Source organism: Hylobates moloch, unplaced genomic scaffold, assembly GCF_009828535.3.
Source record: "Hylobates moloch isolate HMO894 unplaced genomic scaffold, HMol_V3 SCAFFOLD_14, whole genome shotgun sequence".
NCBI lineage: Eukaryota > Metazoa > Chordata > Mammalia > Primates > Hylobatidae > Hylobates > Hylobates moloch.
This window is the reverse complement of record NW_026652289.1, coordinates 66,962,935-66,985,829: the sequence shown is the minus strand read 5'-3', so window position 1 is coordinate 66,985,829 and position 22,895 is coordinate 66,962,935. Positions and strand designations below refer to the sequence as shown.

Genomic DNA, 22,895 nt, shown 5'->3' with positions numbered 1-22,895 from the left:
CTATTCCTACAGGCCTAGACTCATAAGCAGCATTCTAAGTTTCACACAACCAGCTAGAATACATTTTTTTTTAAGTTGCAGATTTCTTAAAGATTCAGCAGAGAACTTACTCGCAGAAAGCCCTTTCCTCCTCTGGCCAGGCTGTCTCCAAAATCTTTGGGCTGTCGACTCAACTCTTCTCTTCTTTTTTGCTGATATTCCTTGTCCATTGTAATTGCTGCCAAACCTTTCCCAACAGAACCAGTGATTCGAGATACGACTCCTGCTGCACCACCTACCAAAGACAAGGGATTAATTTCTAGAATATACAAAGAACTATACAAGGAACTCAACAGCAAGAAAGCAATCTGATTTTAAAATAGGCAAACAATCTGAATAAATATTTCTCAAAAGGAGACATACAAATGGCCAACAAGTATATGAAAATATGTTCAAGATCAATAATCATCAGGAAAGTGCAAATCAAAACCACAGTGAGATACTATCTCACCCCAGTTAGAATAGTTATTATAAAAAAGACAGAAAAAAATCACAAACGCTGTCAAAGAAGTGGAGAAAAGGTAATGCTTACACACTGAGAGTGGGAATATAACTTAATACAGGTATTATGGAAAACAGTATGGAGGCTCCTCAAAAAACTGAAACTAGAACTACCGTATGGTCCAGCAATGCAACTACTGGGTATATACCCAAAAGAAAAGAAATCAGTATATCAACAGATGTCTGCACTCCCATGTTTACTGCAGCACTAGTGACAATAGCTAAGATATACAATCAATCTAAGTGTCTATCAATGGATGAATGAAGAAAATGTGATACACACACACACACACACACACACACACACACCAGAATACTACTCAGGCATTAAAAAAAAAATGAAATCCTGTCATTCACAGCAACTTGGATGAGCCTAGAGGACATTATGTTAAGTGAAATAAGTCTGGCACAGAAAAACAAATACTGCATGTTCTCATTCACATCTGAGAGCTAAAGAAGTTGAACTCATAGAATTAGAGAGTAGAACTGTGGTTGTTAAAGGCTGAGATGGGTAGGGGGAGAAGAGGATAGGGAGAGATTGGTTAATGGATACAACATCACAACTAGATGGGAGAATAAGTTCTAGCATGCTATAGCACTGTAGGGTGACTATAGTTAACAACAACTTATTGTATGTCTTCAAATAGCTAGAAGAGAGGGTCTTGAATGTTCCCAACACAAAGAAATGATAAATGTTCGAGGCGATAAATATGCTAATTACCATATTTGATCACTATATATTGTATACATGTATCAAAATATCACTCCATGCCCCATAAATATATACAATCATGTGTCAATTAAAAATAAAATAATTTTTTTAAGGCTCAGAGAAGTTACATTGTTTATATAAACAGCATTATCACAATATATAGCATGCAATTGCTTTAAACTAATAGGTGCTTAAAATTCTGTCTCATACAAAAAATGCAGAAATTAACTTTTCCCATCTAACAAGAAAAGGAATAAAATTATTTAATTAAAATGTAAAATTATTTACATTTATTCAACACTACAAAGACATATTAAAAAACCAGCAGTCCACTGTTAACTTATTTTTCATTTAAAAACAAAGGAAACATGTCTTTTAAAAGGGATTATTAAGAAAGTGATCCCTCCTTTAAATAAAAGCATTCGTTTTTAATAACATGTTTCATAACAATATAATAAAAAATACATACATATACACAAATATGTGATACATACCTACTGTGTGTCCAAAGAGGCTTCTCACTCCAATCACTAACCCCTCTGCAAATTCTTCAGGGCCTTGAACAGCACCCTGGCAAAAAAAATAAAAAATAAAAAATAATCCTATTATTTAAAATTTAAATAAGTTTCAGACTTTTAATTTAATAGTTCAGAGTTTGCAAGAAGAATCCAAATCTGTAAAAATCCATAAACATTGTGATGAATCAATTTTCACTTCTACCCCAAATATGGATAGAATATGTATTGTGTTTGAAGACACTTTCAACCTACATGATCTTAGCAAATTCTTTTTTTTTTTTATCTTTTTATTATTATACTTTAGGTTTTAGGGTACATGTGCACAATGTGCAGGTTTGTTACATATGTATCCATGTGCCACGTTGGTGTGCTGCACCCAGTAACTCGTCATTTAGCATTAGGTATATCTCCTAATGCTGTCCCTCCCCCCTCCCACCACCCCACAACAGTCCCCGGAGTGTGATGTTCCCCTTCCTGTGTCCATGAGTTCTCATTGTTGGCAAATTCTTTAAGTCAAAAGTTGGATAGGTATAAATCAGTGGCTTCAATTACAATTTGAAGTTGGCCTCCCAGAACTAAGTTTCATCAGATTGCTAAAACAAGCTCCAGTGATAACAAGAGTAAGAGCCCACAGATTATTTTACTGTCTTATTCTCCCATTTATTTTCTCTGCTTTATTCTTCTAAAACCCTCATACACTGGGCTGGCTGCTAGACCCTTTAAATGGAGGGGAATAGGTTAGATGACAGCTTGAATATGAAACAAACTTTGCTTTCAGTGCCCTATTAGTCCCTTCCACAATGGTGGAACAGTCTTGAAAGTCTTAATCTACCCAGCACTCTAAATATTCTTACAACTACATTAAATCCTGGCAAATGTGGGCAGTGCTCATTAAATTCTAAACAATCATCCAATGTTATCTCATGTACCTTTAAATAAAAATATAAAATTGATATACTTTTGTGATTTGAACATTATTCAATTCCCAGATACAATTACAATGCAAATTACTATTTGTTATTAAAAAATAGACCATCCGTTTTTTTATACCTATCCTTAAAATAAGTAAGAAGTCAATACCTGGAAGGGTTCATAGAATAAAGCTTCAACTCCTTCAGACAGACCTCTAATTAATCCAAATGGGTTTCCAAGTACATCTAACCCCAATACAAGGACATACATCTGTTTCAAGAACTAAAAAAGAAAAAAAATTAAGTCCTTCACAACTATTGTAAGAAACATCATAATGAAATAGAAAAAAAGAGATTTACTGATAAAATTAAGTTTGTGTTAAAAGAAAGCTGTATGGAATAACCACCACTACCTCCACTAACTGATCTTTCACTATGTGCCAGGCACTATGCTAATACTTTACAAACAGCTTTTAAATTAGACAGAACTAGGTTTGACGCACAGGCTGCCAAGTAGCAGTTATGTGACCTTGTGCAAGTCATTTAGTATCTAACAGCCTGTCTTCTGCTCTATAAAATGGAAGGTCAGGCTGGGTGTGGTGGCTCATGCCTGTAATCCCAACACTTTAGGAGGTTGAGATGAGAGAATCACTTGAGGCCAGGAGTTAATGACCAGCCTGAGCAACATGGTGAGACTCCATCTCTATAAAAACTCAAAATTTTTTAAAAAGGGAAGTTACACTGTCCTTGCATGGGTGAGTATGCACATTAAATGAATACATAATTCAGTAATTGTTAGTTGTTTTCAGTATTACTTTACCATCATTATTAATAAATTAGATGGAAAATAATAACCAAAACAAAAAATAAGGGAAAACATATCCTCATTTTAACATGTAACAATCATAATGTCTGTATATGTAATAGGAGAAAGAATATTCCAGCAGTGGAAGGAAAGGAGATGTCACCATGCAGTTCCATAGTATAGCAACTGTACCAAAGTGACCTGCAACAGCTACTGTTTCTATGCATACATACTTGAACCACAGAGTAACTGAGGCACAGGGAGGAAACGGGCTTAGAATTCTGCTTGCAATTCACTAGATTATATTCAGAAACTATAATCACTGAAGAAATCACGTATAATGACTATAAAGTCACTATTCTTTCCCAAAGTGATAAAAGTATAATTGCAAAGTCAAAAAAGGAACTGGAGGAAAATTTTCAAAAGGTGTATAAAGAGGGGTAGAACTAAAGAAATAGAAATTAATCATTGAAGAAAACCACTAAATAAGGAGATTTCAAAGTGAGGTAAATTAGATAAACATTACTGCACACCATACAGTCACATGCAAACGTTTTGCTGTTTTATGAAGTATATTCCTTATGAAATACTATGATAGGAAATTACCTGTTCACTGTAATGCCTAACAACACTCCATATAAGCTGATCTCTCTTGTAGAATTGATATCGAATTTCATAATAAGCAAGTCTGGGAGGAGAAAAAGGAAAGATTCAAAGATACTAAGATTATATGATTAAAAAAAGGGACTTAAAATTTGAATGACAGCTAATGCTAATCATAGTCAATTCTTTCACAATTGACTTCATACCTTTACCACATACAATTTATGATTGTCTTAATAATGGTTACTAAATTATTATAAAAACAGTGCACAAGTTTTTCATGTATGCATAAAGAGTTATTTAAAAGTCAACCATCATCCCATCACATAGTGGATTTTGAAGGTTTATTTTCTTATTTCGCACTTTGAATTCTTTTCTTTTATATGCAATGATAAAATGTTTAAAACATTTTGTATGCCCTATTTACACTCAATGCTGTGGATAAGTATTTCTCTATGTTATTTAAAATTTTGCATAACCATTTTTAACGGATGCATAGCATGCTACCATGTGGCAGTGTCATAACAAAGAATTCTTCCACTGTCAGACACTTCCAATTTTTGGTAAAATAATTAATGATGCCATGTGTATGCTGAATATAACTCTTTGGTTGAACTTCAAGATTAGATTACCTTTTGGAAAGAATTTCCAAAAAGAGAATTACTGAGTGAAAAGCAACAAAACATTGAAGGCTCCTAACAAGTGCAGTTTTCCACTTACACCAACGGTATTTAAAAAGTGCCTATTTCTTAGAACCACCCTTGACTAGTATTAAATAGGATTTTAAAATAGAATCGCTCATATTTTAAAATCTTTGATAATTTGCTTTAATTTGTATGTATTCTTTGATAAATAATAACACCATTATTGTGTTTTCCCTTTTGCGAATTATCTCCTATTGTTCTCTGGCCATTATACCATTAGAATCTAGGTTTTTCTTCTCAATGTTTAATATTAAGATAACAGTCCTTTCTCTGTCATTATATTTTCCCAGTCTTTTGTTTTTTAATTATTTTCATTGATTTTGTTGTAAAGTATTTGATTTTTATGTGGTTAAATGTATCTTTTATTTTCCATTGAAATGTTTTCCACTGCTTTTAAACTTAGAAAGACCTCCTCTATTCAGAGATTTGACTTTTTTTGTCTGAATTTTCAGTTTAGGTTTTATACTTTATCATTCGTTTTCTCTGAAATTTAGTAGTGTACATGTAAGGTAAAAATGATCTACAGGGAATTTTTTTTCACCCAGATAACTACTTGTTCCAATACCATTGTCGAATTTCAATTCAATAACAATTTATTTAATGTATATGTATCTAGCATTACATATCTCTAAATATAATTATGTTTTAAAATATGGTCAATTTATAATATATGACTAAAAAATTCAATTATTATTCTACATCCATGTATTATCTAGATATGAGTAATCAAAAAAATAAGACTCTTCACCTTATCATTATGAATACAATAAGCATTCCTAAAGAGTATAATCACAAATGGACCAAATTCTCCAAATATAAGTAGTGAAGTCATCCTTTTCCTAAGCTAACATTGCACAAGTGGAGAGAATTAATGTCCAGAAACATGATCTTGGTACACTTGCTTCCCAATGTACTTTGACAGAAGTCTTACTTGAATATAAGGTCATCCACATCAGTCAGAGTAGCACCAATGCTTTTCAACAGCAAGTTGACAGAATGAACTGCAAACATTTCCTGTTTTTCTTTGTCTGATTCTTCACCTCCGGAGCCCAAAGACAAACTCAAATGCAACTAAAAGAAAAATAACGTTCAATAAATGAAAGCTAAAAGTGAAAAGTTTACATATTTAGGATCCAGGTAGTCCAGAAACAAACCAAAAAAGTCTTTCGATTAGAGTCCTAGTGAAAGCTATTATTTGATACCATACATTATAGCAGAACAACCCACTTACATTTGATTCTCTTTGCTTTTTGATAAAATACAAATTAGTCTGATCCAAAAACAGAGTTCTAATTTTATGCAATGTATATAAATGCCACTGTATTCAAATGAAGGAAACCAACACACTTTACAAAAATGGCATAATCGTTTTAAGAAGAAAAACATGTCAACTGGCACACAAGTAATCTGCCAGTCAAAATAACAGATAATAACAATAATATGACAATTAAGGTAAGTTAGCAAGCTGTCAAGTTTTTAAAAGTATAATAAGGTTTTCAGCTTCCACAGATCCTCCAACTTAGTATTTAAACATGAGATTTCAGATTCTCATTCAGCTGCTACTTTGAACTGAACCATCATTAGTGCAATAGTGCAAGAAGACATAGGCAAAAAGTAATTCAATATGTGTAAATAAAGTAGGTGAATTTCCTTTCTCATTTTTTCATTTCCTAGGCATATTAACTAACCAATATAGAGTTCAAGTAAAGTGGACTTGGGGCAAGGCCAGGAAAGCCTGTGGTTAGTTTTTTCTTTCATGTGACCCTCTGCCCAAATGACGAGTCTAGGAGTGCTGGGATCCAGGAAAGGTAACCACGGGTAAACACTGATCCAGCCCTTCCCTAGGGCAATGTTACTATGGGCTATGGAAATAATTGTTGTTCATAATCTTTGCCATTAGACTTCACTGCACAATTCCCACTGCGCCTAAGAACACGAATAGGTAAATTATCAATCATTAATATCCCTCTAGAATATAATATCCATGAAGCTATTTTATACCTCCACAGCAACTTTCATCATAAGCATTCAGTAAATATTTGTTTAAGGTATTGTTCAATCCCACAAATAACTGATTTTCACTTAAAAGTGAAAAAGAAATGGTATATTACCTATCACATAAAACATTATCAATTTTAAACCTGACACTATCAATATGTCTGATATCACCAAACTAATAGATCAATTTAAAATAATAATTCCATTTTAGAAATCCATTCATTTAGCTGAAGAACTGGTAAATGCAATTGAAAGTAATGTGCTATAAACAGTTTTTGAGAATGTAAAGGATCATCAATATTTTAAAGAGTTACTTAGTTATAAATCTGGCCCATTACACAAGTTTAGAGCATTATGGTTGATAGCATTTGTGAATTTACGAATTTACTAAGCAGTCACCTTCTCCTAAAAAAGCTAAAAAGAACAACAAAAGGGAAAAAAGAAATGGGTTCATAAAGTACAAAATCAGGCAAGTGAAAGGTATCCAATTTTCCACTCCCTTAGTTACAATCAAATTTTGGAAAGGGGGAAAAACACCACATCAACAGCATAGTACCTACTTCAGCGTTTTCACATTCTGGTTACAGCACCCATTATAGCTCTCTGTTTAGACAGTGATAGTAGTTACAAAGTGCAACCAAAACATTAAACGTTGGCAAGCACTTCTACGCTTAATTAAGAAATGCTTTTGTCAGCTTCTTCTTTGAATAAGGGCGTTATTAATTCAAAACTGGAGAACATGCTCTGGCGGTTTCTCTGTGGGAATTGTGGCTGTACATATGCTACAGAGAACTGTCTTAATTATTTCGATTAATCAAACAAAATTCCCACCAAATACATGATGCAACAAATTAAAACTGACGTTGGTCCACAGACCCTTTAAAAAGTTCTATAATAACTTCACTAAATTTTCAAAATAATAATTACAACAAACCTTCACAGGAGAAATATGGAAATGTTCAAAGAAACTAAGAATTGACATATCAGTCATTGAAGTCTCCATTAATTCTGCATTTAGAGCATCAATATCTTGCTGGATTAACTTTGTCTGAAAAAAATAAAATCAAGAATTTCTATTTTAATTTTTTTCTCTATTAAAATTCGTTCAAAAAAGGCTGATTTAAATTTTTTTAATTTTATATTTTCCCCAAGAAATAAAAATTTTTACCCGTCTTCTTTCAGCTTCAGGGTCTGTTGTTGGGGTAAACAGTGCAATAATAGCTCCTAGAAACCCTTGATCAATTTTTAAGGCCATTTCCTGAATGAGGACCATAAAATACCTAAGAAAAAAAATTTAAGATGGAAAAGGATTTCTACCTAACCTTTTAATTTTCAACGTTAAAACTTTGATTTCAGTGAAAAGCCACAGTTATATCTTGTTCCTTCATCTCCTAAAAATTATGTTAATAAAATAAAAGTCTTCTTAGATTGAGACTTTTTCACTGGAGTGAAAGCTTCACTCAAGGTAATACTGCTGCATTAACACTTAGCACTTACAGTTCCAAATGCCACATTTGTCATGTTACAGATGAAACAAATACAACCAGATCATGTAGCATGTATGATCCAATTTTTAAAGTTCACAGTAATTACATTAAAGAACACAGCTCGCAAATACATACCATTTAGATTTCACTTACTATTTTATATTCTAATTGAAGTTATAAAGGGAAGAAGATGGTTGAAGAAATTCTATGCTTTAAAATATGTAGAGACTACTACTAAAATAAGTTGAAGCATAAAAGATTACTTGACCAAAAGTAAATTAAAAGGTTCAGTTGGAAAATACTTTTTACATGAAAGTCACTTTCAAAAAGAGTAAGATTTATTTTCAAAGTAGATTCTGATTTTAAATTCTTTTAGAGAAACAGCAGGAATCTTTACTTACTTGAACTGTAAGACTTTACTATACTCATTAAATCTTGTGATGACACTCACATCAATGAAAGGCTTGGGCTCTAAGAGGAAGAAGTAACACATAAAAAAAATAATGCTTTACACTAGGTCAAACTAATGCCTACTTAACTTTTATAAATAAGGTATATCTATGTCACAACTTATTTTTTTTTACCTGAATCTAAAGCAATAGATTTTGGAGGGGCAACAGGATGAAATACAACAGGGAACATTGCACCTGGTAACTGATTATCAATCTGAAAGAAAAGAAAACCAACTTAGCAAGATTTCAAATAATTTAAACTTTTAGTTGCAAAGATAATGTTATAGAAGAGGCCACTACTTTCATCATAATTAAGTGTCTCCATATGTATGTGGTGTTATTAGAAGTTTCATTTTAAATCTGTAAAAGTTATATACCTCAGCAAGGGCAAGGCTTTAAATAAAGGACTATATAAATACTCTCATAATTGCATTAACAGTGTGCAGTATGTACATCATTAATGAAAATATTTGTATCTATGGATCCTGTGAGATTTCAATTCTCTACGGTTTAAATAAAAGTAGAAACTGAATATGAAATTAGGGGATAAGGTAAAAAGAAAAAGAATTAAAGTAGCCTAAACAGTACTTAACAGCTGAAAGGAAGGAAGGGAGGGATGCTGGGAGGGAGCAAGCAAGCATTCAAAAGGAACCTCCAGCAAAGCTCTGCTCTCTGTCCTGAAGAATGACAAAGGAAAATCTTATTTGGGGGTCCCATGACAAATTCAAAGGAACATTTAAGAATAACAATCTCAGTGCAAGAAAACCCTTTTGCAAGCTAATTGATCAAAATTAGTCTCAACAGTCATGAAGTTTATAAGTAAGATGTTGAATAAACAGAATATGTGGAAGAAGGGGAAAAAACATACAAAGAAAAGATACCAACAATGTAAACTATATAGTTGTAAAAAAGAAATTTCATTCCCAAGATTCCCTAAGTGATGATAAATACTTATTTGAGAATGACAATGTTACCTGAAGCCAGTACAACCTGGCCCTTAAACTTCTCTGGTGAGAAGATTGCTTAAATTCAATCTGAATTCCTGATAAAAAGTCTCGCTTAATAGGGCAACGAATAGGGAGGCGCATTTCCATTGGATCTTTATCAAAATTGACCTAGAAAAAAAGCACGTTTTTGTGATGAGCTGATATTAGCACAGTAGCTATTCCATTTTTAATATCTGTTTATTGATCAAATTGAAAAAATCTTTATCTTTATGTCTCACCAACAGATCTATCCTAAGGTGATCTACAGTTGAGATCTCTGAAGCAAAAGCACCACCTTTCTACCAAAGTTATTAGAAAAAAAAGAAAACAATTGTGAAACTTTTCAAGTATAGAAACTATAGTTTAAAAAACATGCTTTTTGTAAAAGAAAACTTCCTCAAGATACGAATAGTTCCAGATAATTCTTTCTTTTTTTTTTTTGAAACGGGGTCTTGCTGTCACAAGTGCAGTGGCAAAATCACAGCTCACTGCAGCCTCAACCTCCTGGCCTCAAGTGATCCTCCTGCCTCAGCCTCCCAAGCAGCTGAGACTACAGATGTGACACCACGCCCAGCTAATTTTAATTTTTATTACCTTTTTTTTATGTAGAGACAAGGTCTCACTATGTTGCCCAGGCAAGTCTCAAACTCCTGACCTCAAGTGATCCTCCTGCCTCAGCCTCCTAAAGTACTGGGATTACAGGTGTGAGTCACTGCACCTGGCCCAAAGATAATTCTAAACAAACTCTGTTTTGCAATCAATAATTGACAGCTTAGTCATGTCTGACATGAATTATATAATTTTTTATCGTTTAAGTATGGCCAAAATTGATGGGGGTGCTGGGGAATGTAACTGGTGACAGTGCTAACCAAACCACCAGGCAACAATAACAAAGAGTAACTAAACTGCATGATTAAATTAGAGCAAGCTGGAAATTGCAGTCAAGCTTCTGCAGACTTCCTGGAGCATAGGTGACTTTTAGTTTTAACTGTGTAAGGGCCCAGGTGGAGTGCATCTTTATTTGTGGATGCCCACTCATGTCCAACAATCACTCACATTTAATGAATTTACTTGAGCAGCTTTCTATAGGTTTTTCCTCAATGAAATATGTAATTTTACACAGTCTTTATTTAGCAATATATATTGGTGTCATTCAAAATATAAAAAAAAATTCAATGAAGCAATCTTAACTTCTCCCTAATCTTTCTGAAAACAAGTTCCATAAGACTATCTGATTTGTAAATAGAATTATAAAAATATAAAAATGTAATAAAATTATTAAAACACAGGTTTGAATCCTGTTTCACAGTATATGATTAAATAACAATATATTTTAATTAAAAATATACTAATGTGTTATCATTAGACACACGAATCCTATTAAGAAATAAGTTTATCTACTAATAAATAAGTTCATTTCTGCACACATCTTTACTTGGGCATTACAATTTTACTTAATACCACCACCAAGAAAATACACATATAAAAATCAAAACAAAAGAATTTTGGTATACCTCAAAATTATTATCTAGCTTAATCCAGCCATGGTCTCTTGATATTTGATGTTTCTGATAGGATTGTTCCAATAAGATTATCTGCTTTTGACTAAATGGCTTCCATTTCTGTTTTGGTTTCATCTCCCAAACAACACCAGAACTAAATAATTCACACAAAAAAATTAAATTAGTAATATGTATTTAGGTCTGTGGAACTTTATTCAACTCCAGATTATTGTAACTATTATTTTCCTGTGAAAATTACATTGGTATAAGGGACTTCTTAAAGTAACGAACTATACCTGTGTGGCAAGAGTACAATGCTAAATGACGAGTTAATGGGTGCAGGAAATCAACATGGCACACGGATACATATGTAACAAACCTGCACATTGTGCACATGTACCCTAAAACCTAAAGTATAATTAAAAAAAAAAAAAGAGTACAAAAAGGAAAGAGGCAGGCAAGAAAATACTTTTTCTATCAACGTTGACATCAATCAACTAAGGGACTGGCAAACTTTTTCTGCAGAGGGCCATACATTAAATAGTAAATATTTTAGGCTTTCTGGACTGAGACAAAATTCAAGTTATTACATAGGCAACTTAGATACAAAAGAGAGAAAAAAACTCCCATAAATTTTTAATTGATGAAATTTAGAATATAAAATAATTAACAGCAATTCTTAAAAACAAGTCTATTAATGAAAAAAAAACTTCTTTTGTGAAAGTAACATGTCAGTTAGTGTTATTTATTACCAAAACCTATTGTAAATGTTCATCTATTAATGGTACTCTGTAATGAGCATCTTTAAAAATGCCATTTCACACAGACAGGTGCTGCCAAATACTGATATTGATCAATGAGAATTTATTATTTTACTTGAGCATATATATCACTTTGAAGGCATTTATAAAATTCTATTAAATTCTTCTCTTGATATTTGCCTTTTAGTATATTAATACATTACAGGTCAATCACTTCCAATTCAAAGTTAGGCAGGAGTTCCTCAATCGCACAAATGAATTTTGAAATGTGGAAATTTCCTTACAGCTGCACTGAGGTCAGAAAAAATGTTGCTGGAACTGGAGTTGCAGGCCTTAAAATATATCCTCTCCACATATATGTGGAAGTGGAGATTTTGCTTCATGTTTTAACCTTGGACAAGCACAGGAAGTACATGGAACATCTTGATATTACTTGAGATTCAAACATTAGCTGTCTTCAAAATTGACTATACTGTAGTATAAATTTTTCACATAAGCACTGTTTGTCTTCTAATTTTAGCTTGAAATTCATTAAAAAACATCATCAATTCTGCAATTACGCAACAAAAACTAATTTTCAAAGCCACTATTATTGCATCATCAATTCTGCAACAAAAATTAATTTCCAAAGCCACTATGATTGGTGTTTAATAATAGTGATTCAGGGTGGTTCTTTTTGTTCAAAAAAATTTTAATCCTGGCCCAGAACTCAGAGTACAATAAAAAGTTACTGCTGCCAACCCATCAAACTGCCGTATGGTAACACAACTCAGAACATTCAGCTTCTATTTGTGGCAAAAATTCACAGAACTGATGATAGTTAAAGTCCACATGAATTAATAAAGTTTACTATTTGACACTAATGGTTTGATAACAAAAGGTGGATTGCAACATTTTCCACTAAGTACCTGCTCACAAATAATACAATAGGCTTTAAATGCTTTACATTTTCACTAGCTTTATAAATTTGTCCAACTAAGTCTTTTTCTGTTCCACACATATTTTTCCCATAATCACCTGTATCTATCTTCAGGTTGTATTAAATTAGTATTTCTTCAGCTTGTTTGAAAATATTCTCACCTGTAGTTGTCCTAGGCAAACTATTTATAGAGGTTAATCCTTTAGTCACTTCAAACTCAGCGCTGACTTCTCAAATATACAACTGAGCAGTATTAGTAACATCTGTTGACTCATCAAGAGCCAAGGGAAACCACTCAATATCATTTGCCTTGTTTTTTTAATTGACTGTTGATGTTGTTCTGAATGTCTTCAATTCTTTAAGCAACTGTTCCTACTGAAAGGCTAATGGCCTTAAGTTCATTTTCTCTGGATACAATTTTTTAGCTGCTGCAATCAGACACAATTCGATTAACTCACTATTGGTAAAAGACTTTCCTGGCTTTGCTAACAAATAAGTCACTCAGAAACTTACTTTGCTTGCAGCCTCATTATTGTTTTTTGTGTTTGTAAAGATATTCTGTGTGATGACATATTTTGCCTTAAATTTTCTAATTTTTCTGGCCATTGCTTTCCTGTGATTTGAAAATGTTATGGTAAGTGCTTAGTTTGGAAACTATATTGTCAACATATATTGTATTACTTCAGCAGAGTTGTAATTGCACAACATAATAAAATGATGCTTTTTTAAATAAGAATACACATTTCATTACGCCCTAAAAGATGAACATTCAAAGTTCACTTTTCTCTTGTTTTGATACGATGGATATATATCAGTAATATAAAAAATGCTGCAGAACAATATGCACTAACTCAAACATGCTGTGATTTGTAGTGCGCTGAGTAGCAATGTCAAAGAAGCCATGTAAAAGAACAGAAATCACTGTGTCCCAACAAAACATTATTTATGGGTAACAAACTGAATTTCATAATTTTCATGTGTTATTTTCTTTTGATTTTTTTCAACCATTTATAAATGTAAAAAAAACTATTCTTAAATCAAAAGCTGTACCAAAACAGGCATTGGGTTAGATTTGGCTCATAGGCCAAACTTTGTTGGCACCTGAATTAGAGAATACTAAAATCTGTAATATTTTATTTTACATAGCTTGTTTCTATTAGTCAATGACAGTGTTAACAATGTCCTAACTATAAAATGTATTTAGAGGATACCAGTCAATGAAGGCACTGAATAAAATATCTACTATAGACAATATAAATCCAACATTATTCATGATAAAAACTCTGAGACAACTTAAAGGGGAACTTCCTCAACTTGATAAAGAGCACCTACAAAAAACTTATAGCTAACATCATAGTGAGAAACCAGATGCTTTCCCACCAAGATTAGGAATAAGGCAAGTATGTCCACTCTCAACCATTCCCACCTCAACACAGTACTGAAAGTCCAAGATGTGATAAGACAAGAAAATAAAGTTGGGAGTGAAGAAATAAAGTGTCAATGTTCACATTTGACATGACTGTCTAAACAGAAAATCCCAAAGAATCAACCAAAAAAACTCTTGTAACTAATAAGCAATTATAACAAGATTGCAAAAATATAAGGTTAATATACAAGTCAACTGCTTTCTTACATGCCAGCAATAAACAATTAAAATTTAAAATAAAAACAGAATACCATTTACATTAGCACCAAAGAAACAAACACTTAGGTATAAATAAAATTGAATACAATGTGCACATGATCTAAATGAGGAAACTACCAAAGTCTTTCAACAAATTATGTTGGAACACCTGGACATCCATATGCAATAAAGCAAATCTAGACACAGAGCTTTCATCTTTCACAAAAAATAACTCAAACTGGATTAGACTTACATATAAGTTTGAGATCAGCCTAGACAACATGGTGAAATCCCATCTCCACAAAGAAATAAAAAATATCAGCCTGGCATGGTGGTGCATGCCTGCAGTCCCAGCTACTCAGGAGGCTGAGGTGGGAGGATTGCTTGAGCCTAGTTGGCAGAGGTTGCAGTGAGCAGTGATTACACCACTACACTCCAGCCTGGGCAACAGAGTGACACACTGTCTCAAAAATAAATAAACACATACATACATAAAAATAGATAAATATAAAACACAAAATTATAAAACGCCTAGAAGATAACAGGAGGAAATATAGGTAGCTTTGGGTATAGTGAAGACTTCTTTTATACAACACCAAAAGCACAATCCATGAAGGAAGAGAATTGATAAGTCTGAGGTAAAATATACAACTTCTGCTGTTAAAAACAGTTAAGAGGATAAAAAGATAAGCCACAGACTGGGAAAAAGTATTTGCAAAACACACGTCTGATAAAAGACTGGTATCCAAAATAAACAAATAACTCTTAAAACTCAACATTAAGAAAATAACCTAATTTTAAAATGGACAAAAGATTTGAACAGGTGGCTCAGGAAAGAAGATATATAGATGGCAAATAAGCATATGAACAGATCCTCAACATCATGTGTCATCAGAAAACTGCAAAGTAAAACAATGACATACTACTATATCCTTATTAAAATAACTAAAACCCAAAACATTGACAATACCAAATTTTGGCAAGGATGTGGAGCAACAGGAACTCTCATTTATTGCTGGTGGGAATGCAAAATGATGCAACCACCTTGTAAGATAATTTGATGTTTCTTACAAAACTAAACATACTTTTATCATATGATCCAGGAATCACATTCCTTGGCACTTACCCCAAAGCAGAGAAAACATATGTCTGCACAAAAACTTGCACATGAATGTTTGTAACAGCTTTATTCATAATTGCCAAACGTGGAAGCAACCAAGATCTCCTTCAATAGTTGAACGGATAAAGAAACTGGAGTAATAGTCCATTCACACAATGGACTATTATTCAATAATAAAAAGAAATGAGCTGTCAAGCCATGAAAAGAAACAAAGGAACCTTAAAAGCATATTGCTAAGTGAAAGAAGTTAATTTGAGGCTGGGCGCGGTGGCCTGTAATCCTGGGATTACGCCTGTAATCCCAGCACTTTGGGAGGCCAAGGCAGGCGGATCATGAGGTCAAGAGATCGAGACCATCCTGGCTAACACAGTGAAATCCCGTCTCTACTAAAAATACAAAAAATTAGCCAGGCGAGGTGGCGGGCGCCTGTAGTCCCAGCTACTCGGGAGGCTGAGGCAGGAGAATGGCGTGAACCCCGCGGGGCGGAGCCTGCAGTGAGCCGAGATCGCGCCACTGCACTCCAGCCTGGGCGACAGCGAGACTCTGTCTTAAAAAAAAAAAAAAAGAAGTTAATTTGAATAGGTTACATACTGTTTGATTCCAACTATATGAAATTCTGAAAAAAGAAAAACTGGAGACAATAAAAAGAGCAGTGGTTTCCAAAGGTTTAGAAGACGAATGGAGGGATTAACAGAAGGAAACTGAGAGACTTTTAGTGCAGTGAAACTATCTTATATAATACTGTAATGGTGAATACAGGTTATTACGCATTTGTCAGAACTCATAGAACGTACAACACAAAGAGTAATACTTAATGTTACATATAGAAGTTAGATAATAATGAAGTTAGATAATAATGTAGTATCAATATTAGCTCATCAATAGTAACAAACGTACCACACGACTGCAAGATGTTAGTAATAGGGGAAACAAGAGTGCGGGTACATGAAAACTATTTTACAGTTTTTCTCTAGACATAAAGCTGCTCAAAAAAAAGTCTGATTTTTAAAATTATGTAACTGGTGTTTTTCCTTTGAAAATCTAGATTTCACTGAATGTGCACCAGGTCATAAAAAAGGTAATGAAGTTGTTTTAGGTAAATTTTTAAATTTTCTTATAAATAAAGGTAAACCTGACAAACCAGGACAGCATATACAATATTAAAGTAAAAAGTTTTATCGAAGAACAAAAGGGAAAATTGGACCTGTATAACTAAAAATGATTTCCATGTTTAGTTTAAAAATACCATATAATACTGAAATATATAACAAAGAATGCATTGCCTATCTACATATAAATATTTTAATATTATATTAATGGTATGTATGATACCGTTTATAACCATTAGTTTGTCAGGTGTTGTGCAAAGTTCATTACATAGATTATCTATTTACTTTTCTCCTTAATTTGCTTTTCTTTCCCCAAACGTGTTTATTGATAGATCCTATCCTGGTTATATTTGGTATCATGTCAACCATTCTACCCACCAGCCTCTAAAAAAGAGTAAGTCTTTTACCAAATTGTCATTTTTAAAATCAACTAAATATTCTAATATTTTTCTTATACAGGTATAAATAGAACTAGAGAAAATAACTGGTCCCATAAATATTAGAAAATTCTAAATGGCCACCCATTAAAGATTATGTACTCATATCAAATACAGCCTCCTCTCTGAACCTTTTTTAACAATTTGTTTCTGTTGGTTTCCCCTGACTCACGACAGTTTCTCCAACCTCTATTGCACACAACAAACTAGTCACTTGTACCTCTGTACTTCCATTGCGCATGTACATCCTTCTTTGTACATCCTTTCCTTTTCTCAGTATTTTCGTAACTCATTAAAAACACACACGCACACACATAAAGACAACAAGGAAAGAAACAAACCACTTTTTTCCCCCGTGAACTGACAATGAGTATTGTGAAGACAAAGACAATATCTTAGTCATCTTTCTATCCTCCGGGCTTTTCAACTAACAGTTCAAAGAATTATTCAGTAAGTTTTACTGAATAAATATACAGCATACCAAAGTCAAACCAGGTATCTTTTTACTTTCCCCAAATTGGCTACTATGAATTTAAATGCCTTTTAAAGATTTAGGATGTCTTATTTTCCTTCTTGCATACCTGGTTATCCCAATATATGAAACTTCCTGCTTGCTTTCATTGTTAACCAGTGAAAGCCCAAGACTGTGGAGAGACAAGGTTATTTCATAATCAGCCTGTTCCATTTCTTCTGCCTGCAGTGCTTTGGAAACCAAGGCAACATCGTCAGTGAAAAGCAAAACTCTCTGGCGCCCATCCAGAAATGATACCCAGTGTATCTGGATGTTTGCATCATATGGAAACTGTCCACATCCATCCTGGGAAGAAGAAAGACTTCATTAAACCCACACATAGTAACTTTTTATTATGTAAAATTGAACTATAATAACTGAGAAAGATTAGAAAAGTTTAAGAAGCACTACTATAAATTGAAAAATTCTAACCATCAAAATGACATAAATTAAGCTATAATCTATTTTAAAATATACTCACCAATTATTTTCAAAAACTAAGACTAATAGTACATAGTTTTTTAATATCTTAGTCTGAATTACCTAGTGAGTGCTGAAGGGCACACAGCAGGATTCAAGAGGATCCTTTGGTGGCACCAATGCGATAAGATGATTGTCTCCAAGCCGGAAAACAGAATGGTTCAGAAGTTTATTAGAAATGTAACCTTAGGCCAGGTGTGGTGTCTCACGCCTATAATCCCAGCACTTTTGGAGGCTGAAGCGGGCAGATCACCAGAGGTCAGGAGTTCAAGACCAGCCTGGCCAACATGGTGAAACCCCGTCTCCACTAAAAATACAAAAATTAGCCAGGCATGGTGGCGGGCACCTGTAATGACAGCTACTCAGGAGGCTGAGGCAGGAGAATTGCTTGAACCCAGGAGGCGGAGGTTACAGTGAGCTGAGATAGCATCATCGCACTCCAGCCTCGGCGACAAGAGCAACACTCCACCTCAAAAAAAAAACAAAAGAAAAAGAAAAAGAAATGTAACCTCAGACAAAACCAGCCTAGCTTATTTTTATGTTTTCATGATCTATAACATAGGAAATATTTATGTAAATCACACTGGTGAAGGTTATATGTAGCACTTAAAAATATGAGGCTTGATTTGGTCAGTGTTTTCAGAGGTTAAAGTAATAAATTCCACTTCATTCTGGGTTTAATAAAAATAGAACAGTTCATTTCAATGAGCAGTACAAGTACCTACTATGTACTTTCCATTCCATGCTTTCCAGGGGAGAAAAAAAAAAAAAAAACTGAAGTTATCAAGATTATAAGAATAGTTGAGTGTCATTAATGTTCAAAATTTACTAATACTTTCAAGGTACATTATATGATCAAAGAAGCCTGCCCAATTTTTTTACTCTAATAAGAAATCAAATTTTCAAACATACCTATTAAGAAGGTGAATTCTGTATCTGTAAACTACAAAATGTGCTATGTATCTTTTTTTTTTTTTTTTTTTTTTTTTTTGAGACGGAGTCTCGCTCTGTCGCCCAGGCTGGAGTGCAGTGGCGCAATCTCGGCTCACCGTGGTCTCGATCTCCTGACCTCGTGATCCGCCCGCCTCGGCCTCCCAAAGTGCTGGGATTACAAGCGTGAGCCACCGCGCCCGGCCCTATGTATCTTACTTCACAGTTATTATTCCAATATTATCTGACTCCTGTTTTTCATCTATTTCATGTGAAGTACAATAAAATATCCCCAGGTAATTGTGCTTCAGTTAATTTCTAGCATTTTAAGTTTTATATGTTGATGCAATACTATTTATTGCATGAAGGTTTATGGCTATCACTCCTTCTGTGTCATATTATCATTATCTATTTAATAATTTTGCTTTGAATTGGTCAGAAATTAAAATCAACAGAGGGTGATAACTCCAAAAAGAAAGAGTAGAAACAATGTGTCTTCACTCTTTACCACAGAAAACCAAACATAAACTTCTAGTGCCAAGATTATCACCAGAAATATCCCAGAACTTGAACCTGAGGCTGACACAATTCCTGGAGCCACAGAGAAGTGAAAAGCTCCATGCAGATGGTAACAGAAATGAACTTCTCTACCCACAATGCCTCTCCCCGAATCTGCCTGGCACTGCATGCAGGAAATTCCTCTTAGGCTCACAATTTCTACACTGGATAAAGTGAGATCAAAGCAGAAAGCCAGCTTCCCCACCATCTTGGGCTCCCTTGCAGGAAAACCACTCCTGGCTCAGCCCATGGGAAGCATCACAAGTGCCTTAGGAAGAAAAATCCCCCAAAGGAGGCTACAGACAAAGAAGGGAAGCAGGATTAAAAACTCCAGCCCAAGAAATTCTGCTCTTTATTTTAGCCAAAGGAAACGCCTATTCAGAGTGGCTGTTCAGCAGCACAACATTGTGGGAGGCACAGTCCATAAATTCTGAGGAGGAACCCTGGGCAGCCTTCCTACATAGCTGGGATATCCCCTTTGAGATGCAACCCCTTCCCCACCACTGGAGACAGTACTGCCAAATGTTTCTGAGAACTGAGGCAAACCAGCAATTACACCACCATCTAGTGCTGAATAGGAGACAGTGATCTAGGATAAAGGGGACCCACAGGCAACGGCAAAGGACCTCTAAGCAAACATATTCTAGAAAGACCAAAACAAGCCAGAGAACAAACACTGGAATAAATAAATAATCCTTCAATGTAAAGCTATAGACGCGTGTCCACAAAAAACTATAGCAAGCAGGCAACCTTGGCCTCTCCAAACAGACAAAGCAAAGTGCCAGTGACAAACTCTGACAAGACAGCCACGTGTGAGTTCTCAGATCAAGAATTCAAAGTAGTAATTCTAGGAAAGTCAGCAACTTCCAAGACAACACAGAAAAACAATTAAGAAAGTTATCAGTGAAACTGAAACAGACTGAAATAATAAAATTAAACAGAAATGCTGGAATGATGAAATAAATTTGCTGAACTGAAAAATGTATTAGAGGCTCTCAACAGCAGACTGGATCAAGTAGAGGAAGGAATCACTTTGCTCTAAGACAGGCTATTGGAAAATATACAGAGGAGAAAACAGAATAAAAAAGAACAAAGAATGCCTGCAAAATATAGAGAATAACCTCAAAAGAGCAAATCTAAGAGTCACTGGTGGTCAAGAGAGAGGTGAGATAGAGCAAGGGGTAGAAAGTTAATTAAAGAATTAACAAGAAAATACTTTCCCTATTGGAGAAAGATAGAAATACACAGGTAAAGGTCACAGATCACCAAACAGATTCAATCCAAATAAGACTACCCTAAGGCATATAATAATCAAACTCTCAAAGGCCTGTGACAAAGAGAGGACCCTAAAATTGGCAAAAGAAAAGAAGCAAATCACATATAAAGAAGCTGCAATTTGTCTGGCAATTGACTTCTCAGGAAACCATGCCCTGCAGGAGAAAGTGGGACAACATATTCAAAGTGTTGAAGGGGAAGAAAAAGCCTGCCAACCAAGAATATTGTATCCAACAAAGCTTTGTTTCAAACATGACAGAGAGATAAAGTTTTTATCAGATAAACAGAAACTGAAGGAATTCATTAACTCTAGACCCATCTTACTAAAAATGATAAAAGGAGTTCTTCAATATGAAAGAAAACGATGTTAAAATGAAAAAAAATTTCGAGGCATATAACTCACTGGTAAAACTAAGTACACAGACAGATTCAGAATAATCTAACACCATAATTGTGGTGTATAATTCACTCATATATCTAGTATAGACAAATCTATCAAAAATAATAGTAATAACAGCAACCTCTTAATAGGCAATATAAAAAAGATATAAATTGAGACAACAGAATGCCAAGATGTATGGAGGATGGACTTAAAAGTGTAGCATTTTTTAGTTTTTCCTTTTTGGTTTCCTTGCTTTCCTTTCTGATCAAAGTTAAGTTGTCATTTGTTTTAAATAATGTATTGTGTCTATAAGACGTTTTTTGTAAGCCTCATGGTAACCACAAAGCAAAATCCTATAATAAATATACTAAAAATGCAAAGCAATGAACTAAAAACATACTGTCAGAGAAAAACCACCTAAGCACTAAGGAAGACAGTAAGAAAAGAAGAAAGAAAGAGGGGCATTATAAAAGAACCAGAAAGGCTGGGTGCAGTGGCTCATGCTTGTAATCCTAGCACTTTGGGAGGCCGAGGTGGGTGGATTGTCTGAGGTCAAGAGTTTGAGATCAGTCTGGCCAACATGGTGAAACCCCATCTCTACTAAAAATACAAAAAAATTAGCCAGGCGTGGTGGCATGTGTCTGTAATCCCAGCTACTAGGGAGGCTGAGGCAGGGGAATTGCTTGAACCAAGGAGGTGGAGGTTGCAGTGAGCCGAGATCGCACCACTGCACTCCAGCCAGGGTGACAGAGCAAGACTCCGTCTCAAAACAAAAAGCAAAAAACAAAAAAACCCCAGAAATCCTGTAACAAAATGGCAGTAGTAAGTCCTTACTTATCAATAATAATAATGAATGTAAATAGACTAAATTCTTCAATTAATAGAAATGGAGTGGCTGGGTAAATTAAAAAATAGGGCCCAACTATATGTTGTCTACCAGAAACACATTTCAACTATAAAGGCACACATAGGGTGAAAGTGGAGGGATAGAAAAAGATATTCCACACAAATGGAAACCAAGAAAAAAAAAAAAGAGTAGGAGCAGCTACACTTAGTCACATCAAATAAAATAGATTTCAAGGCTAAGATTATAAAAAGAGACAAAGTCACTATATAATGATAAAGAGGTCAATTCAGCAAGAGGATATAACAGTTGTAAATATATGTACCCAACACCAGAGCAGCCAAATATATAAAGAAAATAATAACAGATCTAAAGGAAGAGATAGACTGGAATACAATATTAATAGGGGACTTCAACACTCCCACTCTCAGTAATAGATCATCCAGACAGAAAATCAAGAAAGAAACTGGAGTTAAACTACACTTTAGACCAAATGGACCTAACAAACATGTACAGAACATTTCATCCAACTGCTGCAGAATACACATTCTTCTCATCAGCACATGCACCATATAGTAGGCCACAAAACAAGTCTCAAAAAATTCAAAAAATTTGAAATTATATCAAGTATATTTTCTGTCCACAATGGAATAAAACTAGAAAGCAATAACAACAAGAATCTGTAAAGTTTATATCAAAACACATAGAAATTAAATATGTTCCTGAA

The 22,895-nt window shown here is 34.1% G+C and overlaps 1 protein-coding gene across 9 annotated transcripts in view; it reads right to left on the bottom strand.

Moving 5' to 3' along the window:
- The window catches only part of VPS13C (vacuolar protein sorting 13 homolog C), a 382,862-nt gene that overhangs the window by 209,248 nt on the left and 150,719 nt on the right, over positions 1 to 22,895 (bottom strand). For 8 of the 9 annotated variants that reach the window (XR_009209815.1, XR_004251863.2, XR_004251861.2 and 5 more), the window contains 12 exons: positions 17,770 to 18,005; positions 11,231 to 11,372; positions 9,705 to 9,845; positions 8,863 to 8,944; positions 8,680 to 8,749; positions 7,960 to 8,071; positions 7,726 to 7,839; positions 5,725 to 5,864; positions 4,093 to 4,174; positions 2,851 to 2,964; positions 1,747 to 1,822; positions 111 to 274 (listed from right to left, as the gene is read on the bottom strand). Coding sequence is in view for 5 of the 9 variants with exons in the window: in XM_032175861.2 (XP_032031752.1) it covers positions 111 to 274; positions 1,747 to 1,822; positions 2,851 to 2,964; positions 4,093 to 4,174; positions 5,725 to 5,864; positions 7,726 to 7,839; positions 7,960 to 8,071; positions 8,680 to 8,749; positions 8,863 to 8,944; positions 9,705 to 9,845; positions 11,231 to 11,372; positions 17,770 to 18,005 (1,473 nt within the window). In the remaining 4 variants the exon portion in view is untranslated. The remainder of the gene's footprint in view (positions 1 to 110; positions 275 to 1,746; positions 1,823 to 2,850; positions 2,965 to 4,092; positions 4,175 to 5,724; positions 5,865 to 7,725; positions 7,840 to 7,959; positions 8,072 to 8,679; positions 8,750 to 8,862; positions 8,945 to 9,704; positions 9,846 to 11,230; positions 11,373 to 17,769; positions 18,006 to 22,895) is intronic. The other variant, XM_058427883.1, reaches the window with a different exon arrangement.